Here is a 19,166-nt window from a genome sequence, read left to right as displayed (position 1 = left end):
TAGAGCTCCGAGACAGGAATGTGTCGAGGCGCAGATCTGAGGAAGGGTACCAAAACAGTTCTGCAGCATTGAAGGTCCCCAAGAAGACAGTGGCCTACATCATTCTTAAATGGAAGAAGTTTGTAACCACCAAGACTGTTCCTAGAGCTGGCCTCCCTGCCAAACTGAGCAATCGGGGGAGAAGGGCCTTGGTCAGTGTGATGACCAAGAACCCAGTGGTCACTGACAAAGCTCCAGAGCTCTTCTGTGGTGATGAGATAACCTTCCAGAAGGACAACGGAAGTCACTCCTCAGTAAAAGGCACATGACAGCCCGCTTGGAGAACCTAAAGGACTCTCAGACCATGAGAAACAAGATTCTCTGGTCTGACGAAAGCAAGATTGAACTCTTTGGCCTGAATGCCAAGCGTCACGTCTGGAGGAAACCTGGCACCATCCCTACGGTAAAGCATGGTGGTGGCAGCATCATGCTGTATGGATGTTTTTCAGTGGCAGGGACTGGGAGATTAGTCAGGATCGAGGGAAATGAACTGAGCAAAGTACAGAGAGATCCTTGATGAAAACCTGCTCCAGAGCGCTCAGGACCTCAGAGGGGGCGAAGGTTCACCTTCCAACAGGACAACGACCCTAAGCACAGCCAAGACAACACAGGAGTGGCTTCAGGACAAGTCTCGGAATGTCCTTGAGTGGTCCAGCCAGAGCCCGGACTTGAACCCGATCTCTCCTCTGGAGAGACCTGAAAATAGCTGTGCAGCGACGCTCCTCATCCAACCTGACAGAGCTTAAGATGATCTGCAGAGAAGAACGGGAGAAACTCTCCAAAAAAGGCGTGCCAAGCTTGTAGCATTAAAATTCAAGAAGACTGGAGGCTGTAATCTCTGCCAAAGATGCTTCAACAAAGTACTGAGTAAAGGGTCTGAATACTTATTTAAAATGTGATAATATTCTTTTGTTTTATATAAATTAGCAAAAATGTCTAAAAACCTGTCATTATGGGGTATTGTGTGTAGATTGACGGACACATTTTTAAAATTAATTTTAGAATAAGGCTGTAATGTAACAAAACTTGGAAAAAGTCAAGGGGTCTGAATACTTTCCGAATGTATTGTATACACACAAGGGACCAGACTTCTAACATGTAATAGCATTATATCTGCAGGCTTTTAGGCCTAAGTGAAGTGTTACCATAAGGGGTTCTCAAAAACCCACCGGGGATGTTGTAGATCTGGCGACGGCCATCATGCTGGATCCGACTGCTGCCACCACCGCCACTAGTCCCGCCACCACCTCCTCCTCCGCAGCGCTGCTTCCCCGTCATCCCCAGCAGGCCGCTGGCCACGGAGAGCTGGGAGGCCTGGGCGAAGTTGGAGAGGACGCCCCTCGCCGAGCTGGAGAGACCCCGCTGCATGGAGGCCTGAGGCTGGGGAGCCTGAGGGAGCAGAGGGTGAGAGAGAGGTGGAGGAAATCAGTGACCTCCAGATATGTCGGTCCAACCAAAATGGTTTTGGTAACATAACGATTTAAAACATAATATGATACTGTGCCAGAGTACAGTCTACAAACGCTGCAAACTACAGACTCACCCCAGATTTAAATGGGGCCTATAGATGGTTGATTGAAGCATATAGCTGGATCTACTGAACAGATTGGGGTGGACCAAGGACTCATTTCAATATTTAAAAAATGGACAACTTTTGAGGTCTGACAACAACCAACAAATTAAGGTTAGTCACTTTAAGGTTTCTTAGTGTAGGCCCGTTACCTGACGCAGGGCGTGATGTCGGATCATGGTCTCGGCCTTGCCGACATTGGGAACAGTCGGAGCCGTGCTGGGGGAGAGGGCCGCCTGCTGCTGGAGCCTTTGCTCAATCTCCTGTTAAACATGAGGAGAGCGAGAGAGATAAGGGTTGAGACAATGAACAACAGATGGGAAGAAAAGGTTGGGACATGGAGAGAAACAAACAAGAAATTCAAGTACAAAAGGACAGCCGCACACACTACTGTAAAACAGTCAGAGCACACACTACTGTAAAACAGTCAGAGCACACACTACTGCTTTCATCAGTCAGAGCATGTCAGTGGTCAAGGGGAAAAAGTCAATTGGTTCACTCCGACAGCTCAGGGTACTAGAACATAATAAGGTCACACCCTCTCACAGCTGTCAAAAGGAGGTCAGCCACAAAACGTACTTATCGTTAAAACACACGTAGTTTGTAACATTCCTGCATACTAGTATATTTGACCTATCCCTGCTGTAAAGCCTGTTGTGGATCTCTTTAATCCATGCTTTATTAAACAGCTGACCTGCTCCTGCTGCAGGGCCTTGACGAATGCGTTCTTCAGCCTATTGGTGTGCTCCGCCTTCAGGGCCTTCTTCTGATTGGACGTCATGCACTGCTCGCAGAGGATACGCCCGCCTTTCTCCTGCTTCCAGTGTGGGGTGAAGTCGATCCTGCACTGGGCGCAGAAGAAGGGCTCCATGCGTGACAGCGCCCCCCGCAGCTTACCTGATGAGAGGCAGGAAAGAGGCAGTTATTACAGGTTTTGGTTCTTAAATGAACTGAGGGGGTCAGTTTAAAAAGTTACTGTCCAGTGTTTCCAGATTTCTATGAAATATTACCTATAATTAATTACAATATGAGCAAAATAGTTTCCTTCCTAATTTGTTTAATTAAGTATGTTAAAAGCAGCTTTTATGTGTTTGAATGGCGTGGACACCCCAAAAACAGAATGGTGTGAGTAGACCGGTGATTAACCAGCTCATCCTCATGAGGATGACATCATCCTCTATGAGGAAAAAGCAAGCATCTTTTAAACAGTCTATTTGAGATACAAGTTTGAGTTGGGGTTTAAGTGTTTTTTTCCATCAATTTATGCTTTTGCCACAAATATGAGTATAGGATGTGTTAACATCATTATTTGGGTATAAATGAACAGAATATTAAAAGTTTGATTTTCACTGGACAGTTACTTTAAGCACATTCATGCGCAGAATCAATAATCTTGATCATATAATGAGTAGTTATTTGGGATGCAGTGAGATTTGGAGCAATGCCTGTCCAGTGGCTCACCCTGGCTGTCGATGACGCTCTGCACCACCTCCTCCAGGCCCACCATGTAGATGAACTCGCTGTTGGCCGCCGACGGCAGGAAGTGCAGGAGTGGGGCTGGTGGCTTGGGCGGCGGGATCTCCAGCAGAGTCTTCTCCAGCTGTTTGCGCAAGGCCAGCTTGGCTGCCGCCTGGCTGCTGGCCTGGTCCGCCAGGGAGCTCACGCCGGAGCTGCCACCGCCACCTGTGCCACTCGACATGGTGGAAGGGCTAACAGCGCCCATTCCGCTGCTGCCCATCCCCACACCGGCCACGCCACCAGCCGCCGCCGCCTGCATGTGAGCCAAGTTCATGTAGATTGCAGAGGAGCCCGAACGCTGGGACGCCGTCACCTGCTGGCTAGTGGCCTTCAACACACAACAGAAAAAGACAAGTTGAAGTAATTGCTATTATTCACACAGAATGTGTGGTCTTTATGACTTTTACACATGCTCAATGAATGTAGTGGTATAAGGAATATGGTGGAAACTTCCTCCAGCCATGCTTGCACTGATCCAATGCTTTTAAATGCAGGAGGGGGAGTGACTGAGTGGATACTCATGGGTGAAGGGTAGAGAGTCGGAATGCAACCGGAGTTCGCTGAAACGTGGAGAGCAGAGGGTTGTGGCACCATACCTGCTGGTAGCTGACGTTGCTCATGCTGCCCGTGCTGGAGCGGCTCATGCCAGACTTGGAGGGCATTCTCTGGCCCTGCAGATGGGACGGGTTGAGGGCGATGACCCTCTGTGACATCATCATCGGGGGCAGGGAGGCGTTGGCCCCCGACCTGATGACTGTGTGACCCTGAGGAGGGAGGAGAGGAAAGGTTAGAGGAAATCAAGAGAAGGGATGTCCAGCAGGCATGGATGAAGAGACAGAAAAAGGTGAGAAAGTGATAGAGAGAAGAGGGTTAATAAAATGGGGAGAACCATGAGAGTGTAACAATTAAAATGTGGATACATTTGAATTAATTCCACACATGAATTGACCAGGAATCCACACTTGCTACACTGAGTGTGCCATTGAAATACAGGGAGCCAGTCATGGGAATGTAATGGGTATATGTTGTACCGTTTGTTGTCACTAGAGGGCAATAGATACTTACGTGGCCTTATCTTCACAGTTCAGACAGTCAATGTGAACTGCTTACATAAACAGCTGACCTGACCAACCCAGTCCAATTCAAGGGATCATGGCTCAAAGCACTGTCTTCCATATATGTAAGATATCAACCGTACATATATATATATATATATCAACCAGCGTTGGTATGTAATGCATTACAAGACGTTCCAACTGAAGGAGCAATAATGCTTTTGGAGCTGTGGATAGCAGGTTTGACTCAGACCAGGGGTGCACGTTGTGTTCCAGTCAGGCTACTGCCAAAACCACTGCAATAAACAAAGACACACACACACACACACACACACACACACACACCTGTGCAGTGCGGAGGTTCTGGGGCTCCGGGGTGTGCATGCCAGGGCGCACCGGCAGCTTTCCCATGCCCTGTGAACTGTGGATGGGGGACGGCTGCACCGAAGAGGGGCTATTCTGTACCACAGGTACCTGGATTGGTTGGAATAGAATAGTTTGAATTAAATAAAAACAATAAAATACAATAGAGAACATTATAAAGATGATAAATAAATTGCTGCAATATATTACAAGTTATGATACAACATATAAATATTAAGGTCAGGTCTGGCAGAAGAATATGACACACACACACACGGTCACACACACTCTCTTTCAAACAGAGACACAAACCGCACACAATAACGTCACTGATACCCTATAACAGATCTATGCTATGTTTACTCCTGCTCTGACATTGAGATGTTTAGTCTGTGTGTCAGCAGAGTTTCACTACTACCTCAAATAGGGGCCTTCGGTAACACTGCTACCTGCGAGGCCATTCACACCATGAGTAGAGGCTGTACTAGTACCAGGCTGTTTAGGTGGCTATACATTCAACCAAGAGTGGCATTCGCCTGTATTTTGTGAGATACAGTAGCCATTAGAATATTTGATGCCCTTTTTGATTTTTGTTACCTGTTGATTATTCAATGTAAAGTGAGGTAGTTGGCTAAGGAATTCAAACACCAGTATATTGTCACATACTCGGGTGCTGGGACTCATTTGACATTTTCTATAACGATATTTCAATCTACTTTCTGAATTGAAAATGAAATATGGAATTGGTGTCAACGCTGATACTGACCTTCTGCACAACGTTCTCCTTCTGGATCTGGCTCTGCCGAAGCTTCTTGAGCAGCACCAGACGGGCCTCCTCCAGACGCAGCTCTTCCCTCAGAGCCTTGATCATCTTCTGTCGCTCCTCGCCATTCTTCCCCTAGAACACACACACGTTACACACCCACACGTTTATGGATAGGACAGTGAAGGGCTGACAGGACTGACAGGAAAGGTTGGAGAAGTGTGAGTATGAAGGGCAGTGGGTCAGATTTGAACCCACACAGACTCTGGTCTACTTGAGTGCCGGGGTCAGCGGCTCTAACCGCTAGACCACAAAGGCTAAGTGGTGACAACGTACCTTGAAGATCTCCAGGTTGGCCTGGTGCAGCCTCTCTCCGGGATGGGGCGTTCCTCTGGGACTGGATGCCTCGTTGTCTGACAGGATGATCACGTCCGGGGACGGAGTGTGTCGCTCACGGTCCAAGTCGCTGGAGGTGGGAGAGAGCGGGATCAGTGACGAATGATGACTAACAGAGGATGAATGGTGTACTCTGTTTAGCACTACATGGAGCTACACTGCATTGCCTCCACTACATAGAACTACACCGAGTAACACAATACTAAACAGGTTACAACAATATGCATTGTACGTGTTCTTTTTTTATTTAATTAAAAACATACATTTTTTAAATCGGCCTTACATGCCAACTAAACACACTTCCTAAGTCCACATCTTCTGAACAACTAACTTCAATCCGCAATTGCCCACGAATTACCTGTCCTACATCCATTTTAATCATGATTCTTACCCTCTTCTGGCGCTGAAGTCCACTGGTTCGTCCACCATGTTCTCCTTGCCATTCTTACTGGGGCCTCCGTGGCCCCCCAGCCTCCCGTTCATCTTCTCCTCATAGGCCGCCGCCGCGCCTGCCAGCATACTCTGGTGGTGGTGGTGGTGGTGGCTCCCTCCCGGCCCCCCTTTGCTGCCGTCCAGGGACCCGGCAGCCACCGCCGCCGCCCCTTCCAACACGGCCAGGTCCTTGCGCTTGAGCAAGGCCAGCATCTTGAGGCGCTCCATAGCCTCGTGGCCCTCCATCTTGAGGCGCTTGGCCAGGGCTTCTTCACGCTCCTCGGACGTCTCCAGGCCCCGCTTGAGCAGGTTCAGCCTCAGAGCCTCCTCAGACATCCGCTCCATCCTGGAAACTAAGGAAGGGAGGGAGGAACGTGATGTTCAATTCAATGCAATTTAAATCAATTCAACCAGATTTTTTAAAGCATTTCACAGATACTTATGAACCATGGTTGAGTGAGCCTATGTGAAGATAACACATCAAAACGAACAGTCTCATCCTGCAGCTATGTATTTTATAGTGAAAATAGAGGCTTAGTTGTTCTTTCCGTGTGCGTGCGTGCGTGTAAAATTGAGAGTGTGGGATTGCTAGTTTCCTGACCGCCCACTGACTAACTACTCAAATCAGGCAACTCCCTGACAGCATCGAATTAACTAATTACACAAGCATTACATTTAGATGATACCAGTCATATTCACCGCTTGATAGCACTAATATTCACCCCTTGAAGTCAACATGTTTGAGTCTTTCAACGGAGGGATTTTAAACATTTTTATATATCTGAAAGCCTACAGAGTTCTCATCCTCTTCGGTGAATCTGTGAGTCTGAAAGTGAACTCTTTCACCTTGAGTGAATGGGGGTATTCTTACTTCACAACATCACGAGATGACATCCAGGTGCATTGACCTGTGACTTAAGTGACAATTATGTTAATAAGTGGATGACGGTTATTCATGTCGTCATATTAAAACAAGTTCCTATTCACCAAATGAATGCATGAGAAGGAACACACAAATACAACGAAAGTGTGTTAAACATTGATCTGGCATTTTAAAGTTACCTACATTGTTGTTCAAGACATCTCTTTAGGGCAGGGATCATCAACGGACTGATTCTTTATTGAGGGGATGGTCAGGGGGTCAGAAGATAATTACAAATAATTTGTAGACTGCAAATTGGCCGCAAGAAGCCAAACAGATAGAATATTTGACTAAAACATAATTTCCAACCTTGCTTAGATTTGTATACAATCACATCTCTCTTTATTATGCGTGGGAATACTTTGTGGCAGATTCCTAAAATTAAAATCACATTTTAATGTGACGTTTTTAAGAGTCTTTTAGGTCCAACAATAACAAATAAAATGTTTTTGCTCAGAAAACTTGGGGGCCCAAATAAAATCACCCGTGAGCCAAATTCAGCCCACGTGCTGCTAGTTGGGGAACCCTGCTTTAGGGGATGCTTGATGAATTCCATTGCATGGGGTTTGGGCCAGTAACCGAAAGGTTGCTGGATTGAATCCACGAGCTGACATGGTAAAAATCTGTCATTCTGTCCCTGAGCAAGGCAGTTAACCTGCTGTTCCCCGGGCGCCGAAGACGTGGATGTCGATTAAGGTAGCCCCACCGCACCTCTCTGATTCAGAGGGGTTGGGATAAATGCGGAAGACACATTTCAGTTCTAGGCATTCAGTTGTACAACTGACTAAGTATCCCCCTTTCCCTTTCCCTACTATGTGGATCACACCAGTGAGGAAGACTTTGGTTGGGTGGCAACCAATGACCTCTCACAAACACGGCTTTGTCATGTGACTGGTTGCTATAAGTAGGCTGACTGAGCATTTGGTCCAATCAAAAGCCTGTGTCAGGAATGCAAGCTGGAAGTGCAAAAAGCCTCAAAACACAGACACAGTAATTGCACGTTCACTGAATAAAGCAACAATATCAGATTTTTCGTTTTGCACATTCATCTTTATAATACACGCGAAAGGAGCCCTCGGTCTGCACAGTTACAGTACAGCTGTAAAATCTAGATTCCAAAGAAATGTCCTATAATATCCACATAGGAAGAAACATTTCTCAGAGGCCAGTTTCAATCCAGATCATACTAGATAGTGGATGTTCAATGTGGGTGGAGAACATAAGAGCATGAGGTCATACGCGTTCAAGTGCCCCAGAGTTAAATTGTGTGCATACATACAGAGTCTGCTCAGGTTTGACCATGTCACGTACAAGTGATCCAAATGATCATGTGTGTGCGTGCTAGTCACACTAGGTTAAGCTCGCTTGGGTGGGCTATGGATGGCCCGAGGACAGATGCACTAGACAGTGTGCGTCGGCTTTTGTCTGCTGGCAACTCCCTATCTGCCCAATACATTTGTATTCCAGTCAGCGTAGATAGCAAGCCTGAGATTAAGTGCATTACTATCAGGTGTTGCACTGCACAGTGAGTGCTCTGACGTCTGCATTGGTTCCTAGAAATCTTGCTCTGCATAGAGAGGACTTTCTGAGGTAAAAAGAACAATAAGCACACAATTCAGAAATTAATTTCCTAAAACCTATCCACAAGTAGACAAAACACAAGATTGTAGTCAAAATACAACATTCGATAAAACGCTAAAAAGCAGCAAAAGACATACATAAAATAAACACCTGCACATCAAAGGCTAGTATAAACACAAGATGTTGGTGACAACCTGCTGAGTACATTTAAATCTATAGATGTATGGCTGGCTATGTTATAATCTTCAGGTATTTCCCGGATTTTCTACAACAACAAAAATCTAGGTTTTCCATGGCAGCATATCTGTATGGATTTCCATTGCAGATAGACAGCATCTGATGAAAAACCATCCCAATTAAGAAACGATCTAGATTCGTATTCAGACAATGTGCGCGGTTAGCCAAGCTCATTCTTAATAACCGGGGAGGCCTTCAGTGATGCATATATGAGTGCACTGCACCAACAGTCAAACAGTGCTGTAGTAGTAGCACCATGGATGATGCTTCGTCTGTACTCACACAATGCAGGTGCTCCGTCAATGCAGGTGCTTCCCCATCACAACAGGAGTCCATGTGTGTCGTAACTGTTACCCTTCCAGTTCTGTTATGTAAATGAAAAAGAATACCTGTCCACAGGGGAAGCGTCAGGGCCTGTAAGTTATACAGTAGCATTATTATGGTACAGTGTTACCACTGACCTTATTCCCCTTGGTGACAGGCACGGAGGCTGCTAGACTAACTGCTCTGTGTTCAGCCATGTTGACTGATGGGGTCTGATTCGCATCTGACCTCACAGAGATGGAGGCGTTTGACGAGGTACGGTAAGAAAAACACAGTCTCCAGATACACCAAAGGACCTCTGACCGAAAGTCAACAGCGAGCAGACTTCCACCAAAGACTGGTGACTGTGTTCCAATGAATCCTTGGTTCTCAGAATGCATTCCAACGGTCTACTTTCTTGTGAAGTATTCGGTTTATAGCCTATTGCTTTAGCACCAAGGTTTCAATCCGGGTTCAAATGAGTCTCACAAAACTTGAAACTGAAGAAAGACTCCACCACTAGTAATGTCCAAATATTAATGGACAAATGGATCCCAACTGCCAAAATAGAACAACTTTATCACAAATAACCTTCCAAAGCATAGATGAGTGTCTCATCTATGCATGGGGCTGTTTCCAAATCACGTTTCCCTACAAACATGGAGTCAGACATCGAACTGTGTTACAAAAAGGATCTGAGCTCCTGAACACACAACTCTCAGACCACACAACTCTCAGACCACACAACTCTGACCACATTCGCCAAGTGAAGGGCAATGTAGAGGTCAAGCACCTCAAGGGAAAGTCTTTATCTGGCTTCTCAAAACAGTCCCGTTCTGTTTTAAACTATTAGAGACAATCAGATACTCGGACAAAGGTCTTTGTAAGACCAAAAGCTTGGCACATTAAATTACTGAAATGTGCATTGTTCGAAGAACGCAGAGACTCTTTTCTACAAGTTAGAGTCCAAAATGTTCTCAACTTCAACACTGAATCGCGTTAGATTTATTTGTCCCTCAAAGGGCCACAGTACGCAAACACCTGCTTTGAACTGACCTTTGTAAGACTGAGCCATCAGCAATAGTAGTTCACTTGCAGCATTGTACAGGAACCATCACTAATTAATCCCAAAGGCCCAACATCTAACTCTACAAAAATGTCATGTAGCGAGAGCCTCCTCAATTGGAATTCAAATAGAGATTTAATTGGCCCCTTTTAATCACTTTATCACTTCCCTGATAGCGGATTATTCCTTGTGGTGTCGTTCTATCATTCCCCCTCATCTATAGCATTATCTTATTCTTCTGTCTGGCACCATTAAATCCATTCAGCCTGTCATTCTGTTACATCTCAATATTATCATCTCCAGATCTGAAGCTGTTCCTTAAAAAAAAAGTGGAATCTTTAATGATAACCTACTATCCCCTCCTCAATAATAGGGACTCAGGGAGTGTCGGGGAAATGCAAGTGCACATTCGCCTCGTTTCATTTTGGATGCCTCGAAGGCATGATGCGAATCACAGTCTCCATTTCGCGTAAAAAAATAAATAAACACCCTTGCAACCTCCATGCCAAGCCACCCACCTCTAATAAGAGACAGAGGAAGAAGAAGGGAAAAAAGAAAGCACAAGCACGTGCATGGCCAACAATGGCACTGGCCCGAGCCAATCAGAGTGGCTACTGTGGTGCACGTCAGTCTTGCCCCCCCCAGTGCCCCGTCTGCCTTTACATAATATAATGACTGTTTCAGTCAGCTGCTACACAAACCAGACTCTTTCTACCCAACAACCCTCTCCCCCTTATGCTTCTGCCTAAAACGAACACCCCTGCGCTCCCCCTCTGCCACACCTCCCTTCCCCCCCAGCTCCCCCCTCCCTCCTGCACACGCGCACTCCATGACAGACTCACAGCTTTGGGCACTTTGCCAGCCAATGCAGCAGCAGCTAAGGGAATCGAAAAGAAAGAAAGAGACGGTGCGAGAGGGAAAGCGAGAGAGGGAGGAGACAATTTGAGAAAAGAACAACATCATCCCCCCTTTACCCCAAATTGCAATTTTTCCTTTAACCCCCACCCTTCTCTCTGTACAGAGTTCCTCACCTCACGTCGCCATTGATCCAGAGGGATTCCACAGCAATGCACGCACGCACACACACACACACGGACTGTGATTGTCACAAGTAGCATAGTCGGAACACAGTGACAGTGAGGAGACGGAGGGAAAGAGGGGCCTCCTACCCCAAAAAGTCAGCACACAGGGAATTAACAGGCCATGCCAACATAAGGCAATCTTTAGGCAATCTTTAGTAACCCCCCTCATCCACCCTCCCCCTCCTCTTCGGTATTCTACTACAGCTGTGCAACACCACAAAGAAGTGTGCATAAGCGACCCCTCCCTTCTCCTGCACCCCTCCCCCCAAAAGTTTTTCTCCCCGTAGTTGTAAAAATAAACACACACGCTTACTTTCTGGGGGCCCCTCGAAGGTACTGAAGGTACTGACCCACACAACTGGCTTTTTTAGGAATGCATTTTCATTACACTACCCTTATCTAAAAGTGTGTGTGTGTGTGTGTGGGGAAGAGAGGTAGGGGGTGGGTAGGCGGATAGAGGAAGATTGAGCAGAAAAAAGATGAGCGCTCTGACACGCTACCCTGACATGATGCCAACCCTTAATTCCCCCCACCGCCCATCCCCCCACCGACACACACCATTTTCTTAATGCGCACGCCACTGCTGCCTGTCGATCAGATCACACACACACACGCCAAAATGTCCACCTCGTTTTGGGGGGGGGGGGGGGGGGGCACCCCAAAAATCCACCACCTCCAGACACCTTAACGTCAATACGTCCGCACAATTGGTCTTCCTATGCTGCTTGGCATAACTGGTTTGGAGAGTTGACCAAACAGGACAAATGCCAGATGGTGGGGTACAATAGTAATAAGACCATTTGCAACCACAAGGTGGAATCTGCAGCTCATTTCACGCATGATCTGCATCATGACAATTAATTTGGCTGATGCAACTCCTGCACCTCACCGTCCCCAACACGCTGGTGGCACCGCATCTTTTACCCAGGGCGAGAGAGAAAGAGAGAGACTGAGGGAGAAGACAGGGAAATTCTTCACCTCCTTCTGACTCAACTTCACACAAGACTGAGATCTTCCTTTTTTTCTAATTTCATTTTTTGTTACAATTCGATTCGTCTGATGGTGGGGGCGCTTATCGCAGAGGCGCAGGGGGGGGTGTTTGCCATCACCACCCCGCCCCCTCATCTCCATCCTGTGATCCTGGCAAAACTCCCAACATCTCTGGCTCTACCCATCCAGCTCGTCTGATCACCCACCAGCTCAATTGGCTCAATTAATCATTTTCCTCTTCACCGCATCGGATGCCAAGCGAGCGTTACGGGCATACAAAATGTCCGCCGTCGCCATAACCCAAGTAGACACTTACCCTTGTGAAATGCATATATTTGTCATTATCAGTATCATAACAGTTATCCTCATGGCCTTATAAAAGTTACGTACGGTTACGCCTTTAAGTAATGTATGGAATTTGTGGTATGGAATCACAAGGCTGTGGGCTGTGACCCAGTTAGGAGTTATTAAAGCCTTGTCATTGGGTCAGACAGGGTGAGCATTGCAAGTGTCTGGGGATGCGGGTGGCTGCTGGGCTCGGGGATCTTTCTGGAAACGCATGATCCAGTCCTGCTACACCCACTTGGCCTTTTATGTTGTTTGGAGCCACTACTATGTACATTTGCTGAAATTAGAGGAGTCTAATTTTTTAACTAGCTTGCATAATCCACAGACTTCAAATCAAAGTTGTATTACAGCGTTTCATGGCATTTCTCCAAAGACTAAGTTCATGCGCCTGAGGAATAGGTGCCTATTTGTTTAAGATAATGGTCTGTGAAGTAATGCTGAGCGATTAACCAACATTTCGGTTAGTTTTATCAAATTAACTTGACCTAAATTGGTTAAATTATTTGAACTCCATTTTGTTTGTTTATTTTATGAGAGTTCAATGCGCACATTGTTATTTTTTGTTGATACATTAGATCCAGCCTGAACTGTGCAATGTAGTAGGGAGATGTGGCCAATATTCTACATAGTTTAGCGCACAAAACGTGGTAATTAACTACAATTACCATAATCCATTGTGCATCTATTTGTCTGGTCTGTGTTTCTTTTATGCCTGCTACTGAAGAGACAGAAGAATGTGAAATTGTGAGGGGAAAAAGAGAGCAGCTGTTGCTTCGCATGATCTAAGTGATTGATAGTTGGTATACAGCATTCATGAAAGTATTCAGACCCCTTGACTTTTTCCACATTTCATTAAATTACAGCCTTATTCTCAAATTGATTGAATTGTTTTCTTCTCTCTTCAATCTACACACATTACCCCATAATGACAAAGAAAAACAGGTTTTTGGTCTTTTTTTTAATTATAGGAAATATCACATTAAACACAAATATTCAGATCCTTTACTCAGTACTTTGTTTGTCGCAGCGATTACATCCTAGAGTCTTCTTGGGTATGACGCTACATGCTTGGCACATGCTTGTATTTGGGGAGTTTCTCCCATTCTTCTTTGCAGATCCTCTCAAGCTCTGTCAGGTTGGATGGGGAGCGTTGCTGCACAGCTATTTTCAGGTGTCTCCAGAGATGTTAGATCGGGTTCAAGTCTGGGCTCTGGCTGGGCCACTCAAGGACATTCCGAGACTTGTCCCATAGCCACTCCTGTGTTGTCTTCGTTGCATGCTCACGGTCGTAGTCCTGTTAGAATGTGAACCTTCGCCCCAGTCTGAGGTCCTGAGCGCTCTGGAGCAGGTTTTCATCAAGGGTCTCTCTGTACTTTGCTCCGTTCATTATTCCCTCAATCCTGACTAGTCTCCCAGTCCCTGCCGCTGAAAAACATTCTCACAGTATGATGCTGCCACCACCATGCTTCACTGTAGGGATGGTGCCAGGTTTCCTTCAGATGTGACACTTGGTATTCAGGCCAAAGAGTTCCATCTTGATTTCATCAGACCAGAGAATCTTGTTTCTCATGGTCTGGGAGTTCTTTAGGTGCCTTTTGGCAAACTCCAAGCGGGCTGTCATGTGCCATTTACTGAGGAGTGGCTTCCATCTGGCCACTCTACCCTAAATGCCTGATTGGTGGAGTGCTGCAGAGATGGTTGTCCTTCTCTGGAAGGTTCTCACATCTCCAGAGGAACTCTGGAGCTCACCCAAAGTGACCATCGAGTTCTTGGTCACCTTCCTGACCAAGGCCCTTCTCCCCCGATTGCTCAGTTTGGCCGAGCGGCCAGCTTTAAGAAGAGTCTAGTTGGTTCCAAACTTCTTCCATTTGAGAATGATAGAGACCACTGTGTTCTTGGAGACCTTCCAATGCTGCATAATTGTTTTGGTACACTTCCCCAGATCTGTGCCTCGACACAATCCTGTCTCGGGGCTCTACTGACAATTTCTTCGACCTCATGGCTTGGTTTTGCACTGTAAACTGTGGGATCTTATATAGACAGGTGTGTGCCTTTCCAAATCATGTTAAAATCAATTGAATTTACTACTGGTGGACTCTAATCAAGTTGTAGGAACATCTCAAGGATGCTCAGTGGACACAGGATGTACCTGAGCTCACTTTCGAGGAAAGGAAAAACAACTGAATGTATTTTAGATTAAAGGCTGTAACGTAAAACAAAATTGGGAAAAAGTGAAGGGGTCTGAGTACTTTCCGAAGGCACTGTACTTCGAAGAACTACAAAATAGTGATTTTGTCAGACAGCATAGGCAGCAGCTCTATAGAGATGATGATGACTTAGAATCAAATAAGTCATCAAATAAAACGAACAAACACAACAACTGAAATATTTCATTAAAGTAATGTGAATAAATGGTTAATAAGTGATAAGCAGCAATGGGCAGTCACTACAATCATGCACATGTATTAATTGTTTTATTCTGTGTTACAGCATTCAACCCAAATAATCAAAAGCGAAAACCGGGATTATTTTTTAATAATCGAATGGAAACCGAACTGACTTCAAATAGCACTAATCACTCAGCACTACTGTGAAGTGAAAAGAGAAGTGTTGAGTATGTTTCTCTGAGGCTATAGGGCAGAAATCTTTCATTTGAGCTCAGTGACCATGGCCATTGATGGCTGACCAATCTCCAGTTTCACATTCCCAGTTCCAAAGCAGGGTAACCATAGACACAGGTTGCTGTGCTTGTGCCACAGATAAATATAAAACTGTATGAGGAATAACAAGGAACGTAGAAATACTGGCTTTCCATTGTGATTCATGGTTTTCTGAAAGACATCCGATGAAGCTTTCTCAAACTGGAGAACATTTACTAACCAGCTGAACATTGCAATAATGCTATTGGAATAATGACACCTGACATCATGTGTAGGTCATATCACTTGACAGATTTCCGTTGCTGAAAAATGCTTCCTACACGTGACTGGTATTTTTAAAATTGGCCGTGACCAACAAGTATCCCTCACGCATCCTCAGATTTTGAGTTCCTCTGAATTCCACAGGCTGTTTACGACCCTAGTATCAAGGGATCCGATAAGGGCCTATTTTCATTAGTGTAGCTTTATGCTCCGAACTTCTGAGGGATATTTATGATTTTCAAAAATCGGCGGCAGACCTGCATTTCTGCACAATGGAGACAAAGTCCAGATTTAAAGTGGTTTAGCTGCCCTGCTCGGGGTTGAAGGTCAGCACGACAAACAGCCAATCCTTTGTGATTAGGATAGCAGTCCTATGGGGTTCCGCAAAGCAGAGCCGAGACACAGTGAGCTCGCTTTCACAGGCGACAACGCACTAGATGAGAGTGCGACATCCCCAAGGGCACATAAAGCAGAAATATTACTTCAGCAGCTGACACTGGCTTCATGATCTCATACTGCAGCCATTCCTGTGCCTTGTAACTCCACAGGAGACTATCGCAGGTGACAAAACACCATAAAGGGTCAGAAACGCTGGGGTTGCAGAAGTCCAATTTCTGCCTTTCCCTCCATTTCACTCAATAAAATCTCTTCGGTTTAATAGCATTTGCAGATGATCCATCCTTTTTGCTTTTATAGTGCTTATAGTTAAGGGGAATGCATTATTGGGGAACTTGAGCTTATGGTTCACAGCGCCAAAATGCCAGCGATGTAGAGTTCCAGTGCTTCATTTGAGGCCAAAGCTTGGTTTCTACAGAGCTTTCCTACAAGAGCCCGAAACCCATTCCTTGTTAGTAATTATCTAACCTTGTATTGGTTTCCAGGATTAGTGACCCAAAAATCAACATTGATTGATGAGTTTATAAAACAAAATGGTAATCTAGTTGATAGAAATCAATACTATGATTGGCATTGGTCTTCTGATTGGAATGAATCTCTTGATGCAGTTGTATGCAAAGAGAAAAGATCACACCACTGAAAAACACTACTGGATCTACAAATGTTGTAAGCAGAAAAACAGTGGTGGAAGCATACAGTCTAAATCCCATACTTCAAGCAAATGTAGAAGAGATGTAGACAACCCCATTTTATCAGTCACCAAATCTGTTCAAAATGATTATTAACAAATTCACTGGAACACTAAGGCAAGGCAGGGACTTTGAACAATGCACCGATCAGCTTTAAGAGTTGCTGGGAGGTATACTGTTAGCTTGGCTTTTTGCGCTAATCGAAAAACAACACTGGTGATGGTAGTGGATAAATTGATTCTGAGCTACAAGCTACAATTTCAATAAGGCGACATTACATGGTATCAATAGCAGCTAATGCTGACTTATTTGAAACCATTTACAAATAAATAATACAATCCATCAACACAATAAAATCTACACATTTAAAATACATATTTTCTGGAAGAACTGTCAGTGCTGTGGGTATGGTACATACAGATCACAGGTAAAGGTCACATTAGTTGGACAAGAAGTGGCAGTCCATAGATCACATTTATTATGCTCTTTTAGCATACATTTAGATAAAGAATAGTAATACAGCCTAGGACAGAGCAGTGACATGAGGCCATTTAAGTCCAATGCAGGTTCTCATCACTGGTAGCTAGTTTTGTGTCACATTATTAGGTGATTTAGTTGGCATGAAATCAACAAACTGCTAACAAACTACTAAAATACTTATTGGTATTCTACAACGACAATGTTTGTTGTTGAAAGGGAATTTGAGGCCAACCGTATCACAATTGTTGTGCTGATAAAGATATGTCTGGGAACAGGAAGAAAAAAAACACTGCACAGCAATTTTGAAAAGCCAATGGAAGGTCTGGGCAGGAGCGCAGCGGTTAAGCTCATTGGTTAATGTATTAATTGGACCTACATCCTGATCAACCCACACACTGGCAGCCCTGCCGTATATTACTCAGATCTGGGGGCTGCTGGGAATATGACCAGAATTTGCATACGGTTAGTTTCTGACACTAATGAGGCCAATTAGGCGGATGGCGCCCATGGCCACAGAGTTGTAATTGGTTGGCTTGAACTGCTCAGGAGTTATGGATAACAAGATGTGGGATTGAAGTCTATAGTAAGCACTGCAACTGTGAGATGTTGACAGACTTACAGCATCGTATTTCATATTGGTGGTTCTTGTTGATATACCCTCAGGTTGAGTAAGCCTATCAAGAGCTAGACTGACAGAGAAAATCAGTCACATCTCAGACGCAACATCATCCACATAAAAATGGCATGGGGAGGTGAGCTTCCAAATAAATATAAACACACACACACACACGGAATTAGCTACAAACAAACACATATGTGCACACCTGCACACCAACATAAAATATGAGCCATCTACAGAACACCAAACATCAAAGATACTCAACACCAAATGTACGCGTCTCGCCTCCCGCATCGATACACACCTCCCGTTCACACCACCCCTGCTCAGGCACAACACTTAAACACACCCCTGGTCTTCATTAAACAAGACAACCGCTCATTGTGGTCGTTGCCACGACAACCGACCCCCTTCTATTTTCAAGCCATGCCACTAATCAATTCCTGTTATACTGTCGCTCGAGGGAGGGAGAGAGGGAGGGGTGGCTAGGGAGGAGGAGGGTGGTAGTGGTGGTGAAGAGGGTGGGGAGGTGGAGCTGGGCAGCGGCAGGGGGCAAAGGGGAGGAAGTGTGTGGGGTGTGAAGTTGGGAGACAAAGAGCCAAACGCACAAACGTGAGCACCGAGGTAGCTGACTGACATGGCGGAGCTCGACAGTGGCCTTGAGAGACCATCCATGGTAAGCAGCAGCAACATTATCTGGAAGAGGAATGACTCCTCAACCATGGCTGTGCTGTATTCATCAGTTTTAAAATATACGTTTGAAATATTTTTGCAACTTAAAACAAAAACGTCCATGTAGTCCCTCCTTTCAGTCAAGTCAGTTTTCTTCCAGTTGGTGCCAAATGAACACAACACAGGATTTCCTTCAAATAAGTCTGCCTCACAGTCTGGGTTTTTGGAGACTACTATACGGACGGTAACAGATGAGAACCCAATGGGTCATGGTTACCAATCACAGACCAAATAGGTCCAGGACCCAATGAGTTTAGGTTACCTAGCAGAGAACAAATGGGTCCAGAACTCAATGGGTCATTGTTCCCACAGAACCAGTTATCCACTGCTGGAGCACACGTTATAAAGAAGGCAATGCTGGTCAGGCCAAAATACAGACAATCTGTACGCCTATTGAAAGGACACCAAACAATGTGTTTTTTCCCCTTACATAAGATGAGCATACACTAGCTCATCTGAGGCCCTATTAAATAGGCTAGTTTCCCTTATTCAATTTGGGAAAAGCATAAATGACAATCCATGGCCACAAAGATCAGATGGGAAGAATGACCATTACTAAATGTGTCGTCTCAAAGACATGTGTGGGATATTCATAGTGTTACCCTAAACACCATATTCCACAATACAACCAACATATTGGACAAACGTTTGGTATATACTGGGA

General features: G+C 45.2%; 1 protein-coding gene across 2 annotated transcripts in view; it reads right to left on the bottom strand.

Annotated features, from left to right (window-relative positions):
* The window catches only part of LOC139558562 (transcriptional repressor p66-beta-like), a 59,842-nt gene that overhangs the window by 22,532 nt on the left and 18,144 nt on the right, over positions 1–19,166 (bottom strand). The window contains exons 2-10 of one of the 2 annotated variants that reach the window (XM_071373747.1): positions 6,096–6,489; positions 5,645–5,774; positions 5,312–5,443; positions 4,528–4,656; positions 3,724–3,891; positions 3,071–3,455; positions 2,304–2,506; positions 1,762–1,872; positions 1,185–1,428 (exon numbers count right to left, since the gene is read on the bottom strand). In XM_071373747.1, coding sequence (XP_071229848.1) covers positions 1,185–1,428; positions 1,762–1,872; positions 2,304–2,506; positions 3,071–3,455; positions 3,724–3,891; positions 4,528–4,656; positions 5,312–5,443; positions 5,645–5,774; positions 6,096–6,481 — 1,888 coding nt within the window. In that variant the 5' untranslated portion in view covers positions 6,482–6,489. The remainder of the gene's footprint in view (positions 1–1,184; positions 1,429–1,761; positions 1,873–2,303; positions 2,507–3,070; positions 3,456–3,723; positions 3,892–4,527; positions 4,657–5,311; positions 5,444–5,644; positions 5,775–6,095; positions 6,490–19,166) is intronic. The other variant, XM_071373748.1, reaches the window with a different exon arrangement.

Source organism: Salvelinus alpinus, chromosome 29, assembly GCF_045679555.1.
Source record: "Salvelinus alpinus chromosome 29, SLU_Salpinus.1, whole genome shotgun sequence".
Classification (NCBI taxonomy): Eukaryota; Metazoa; Chordata; class Actinopteri; order Salmoniformes; family Salmonidae; genus Salvelinus; species Salvelinus alpinus.
This window is presented reverse-complemented; position numbering and strand designations above follow the sequence as displayed.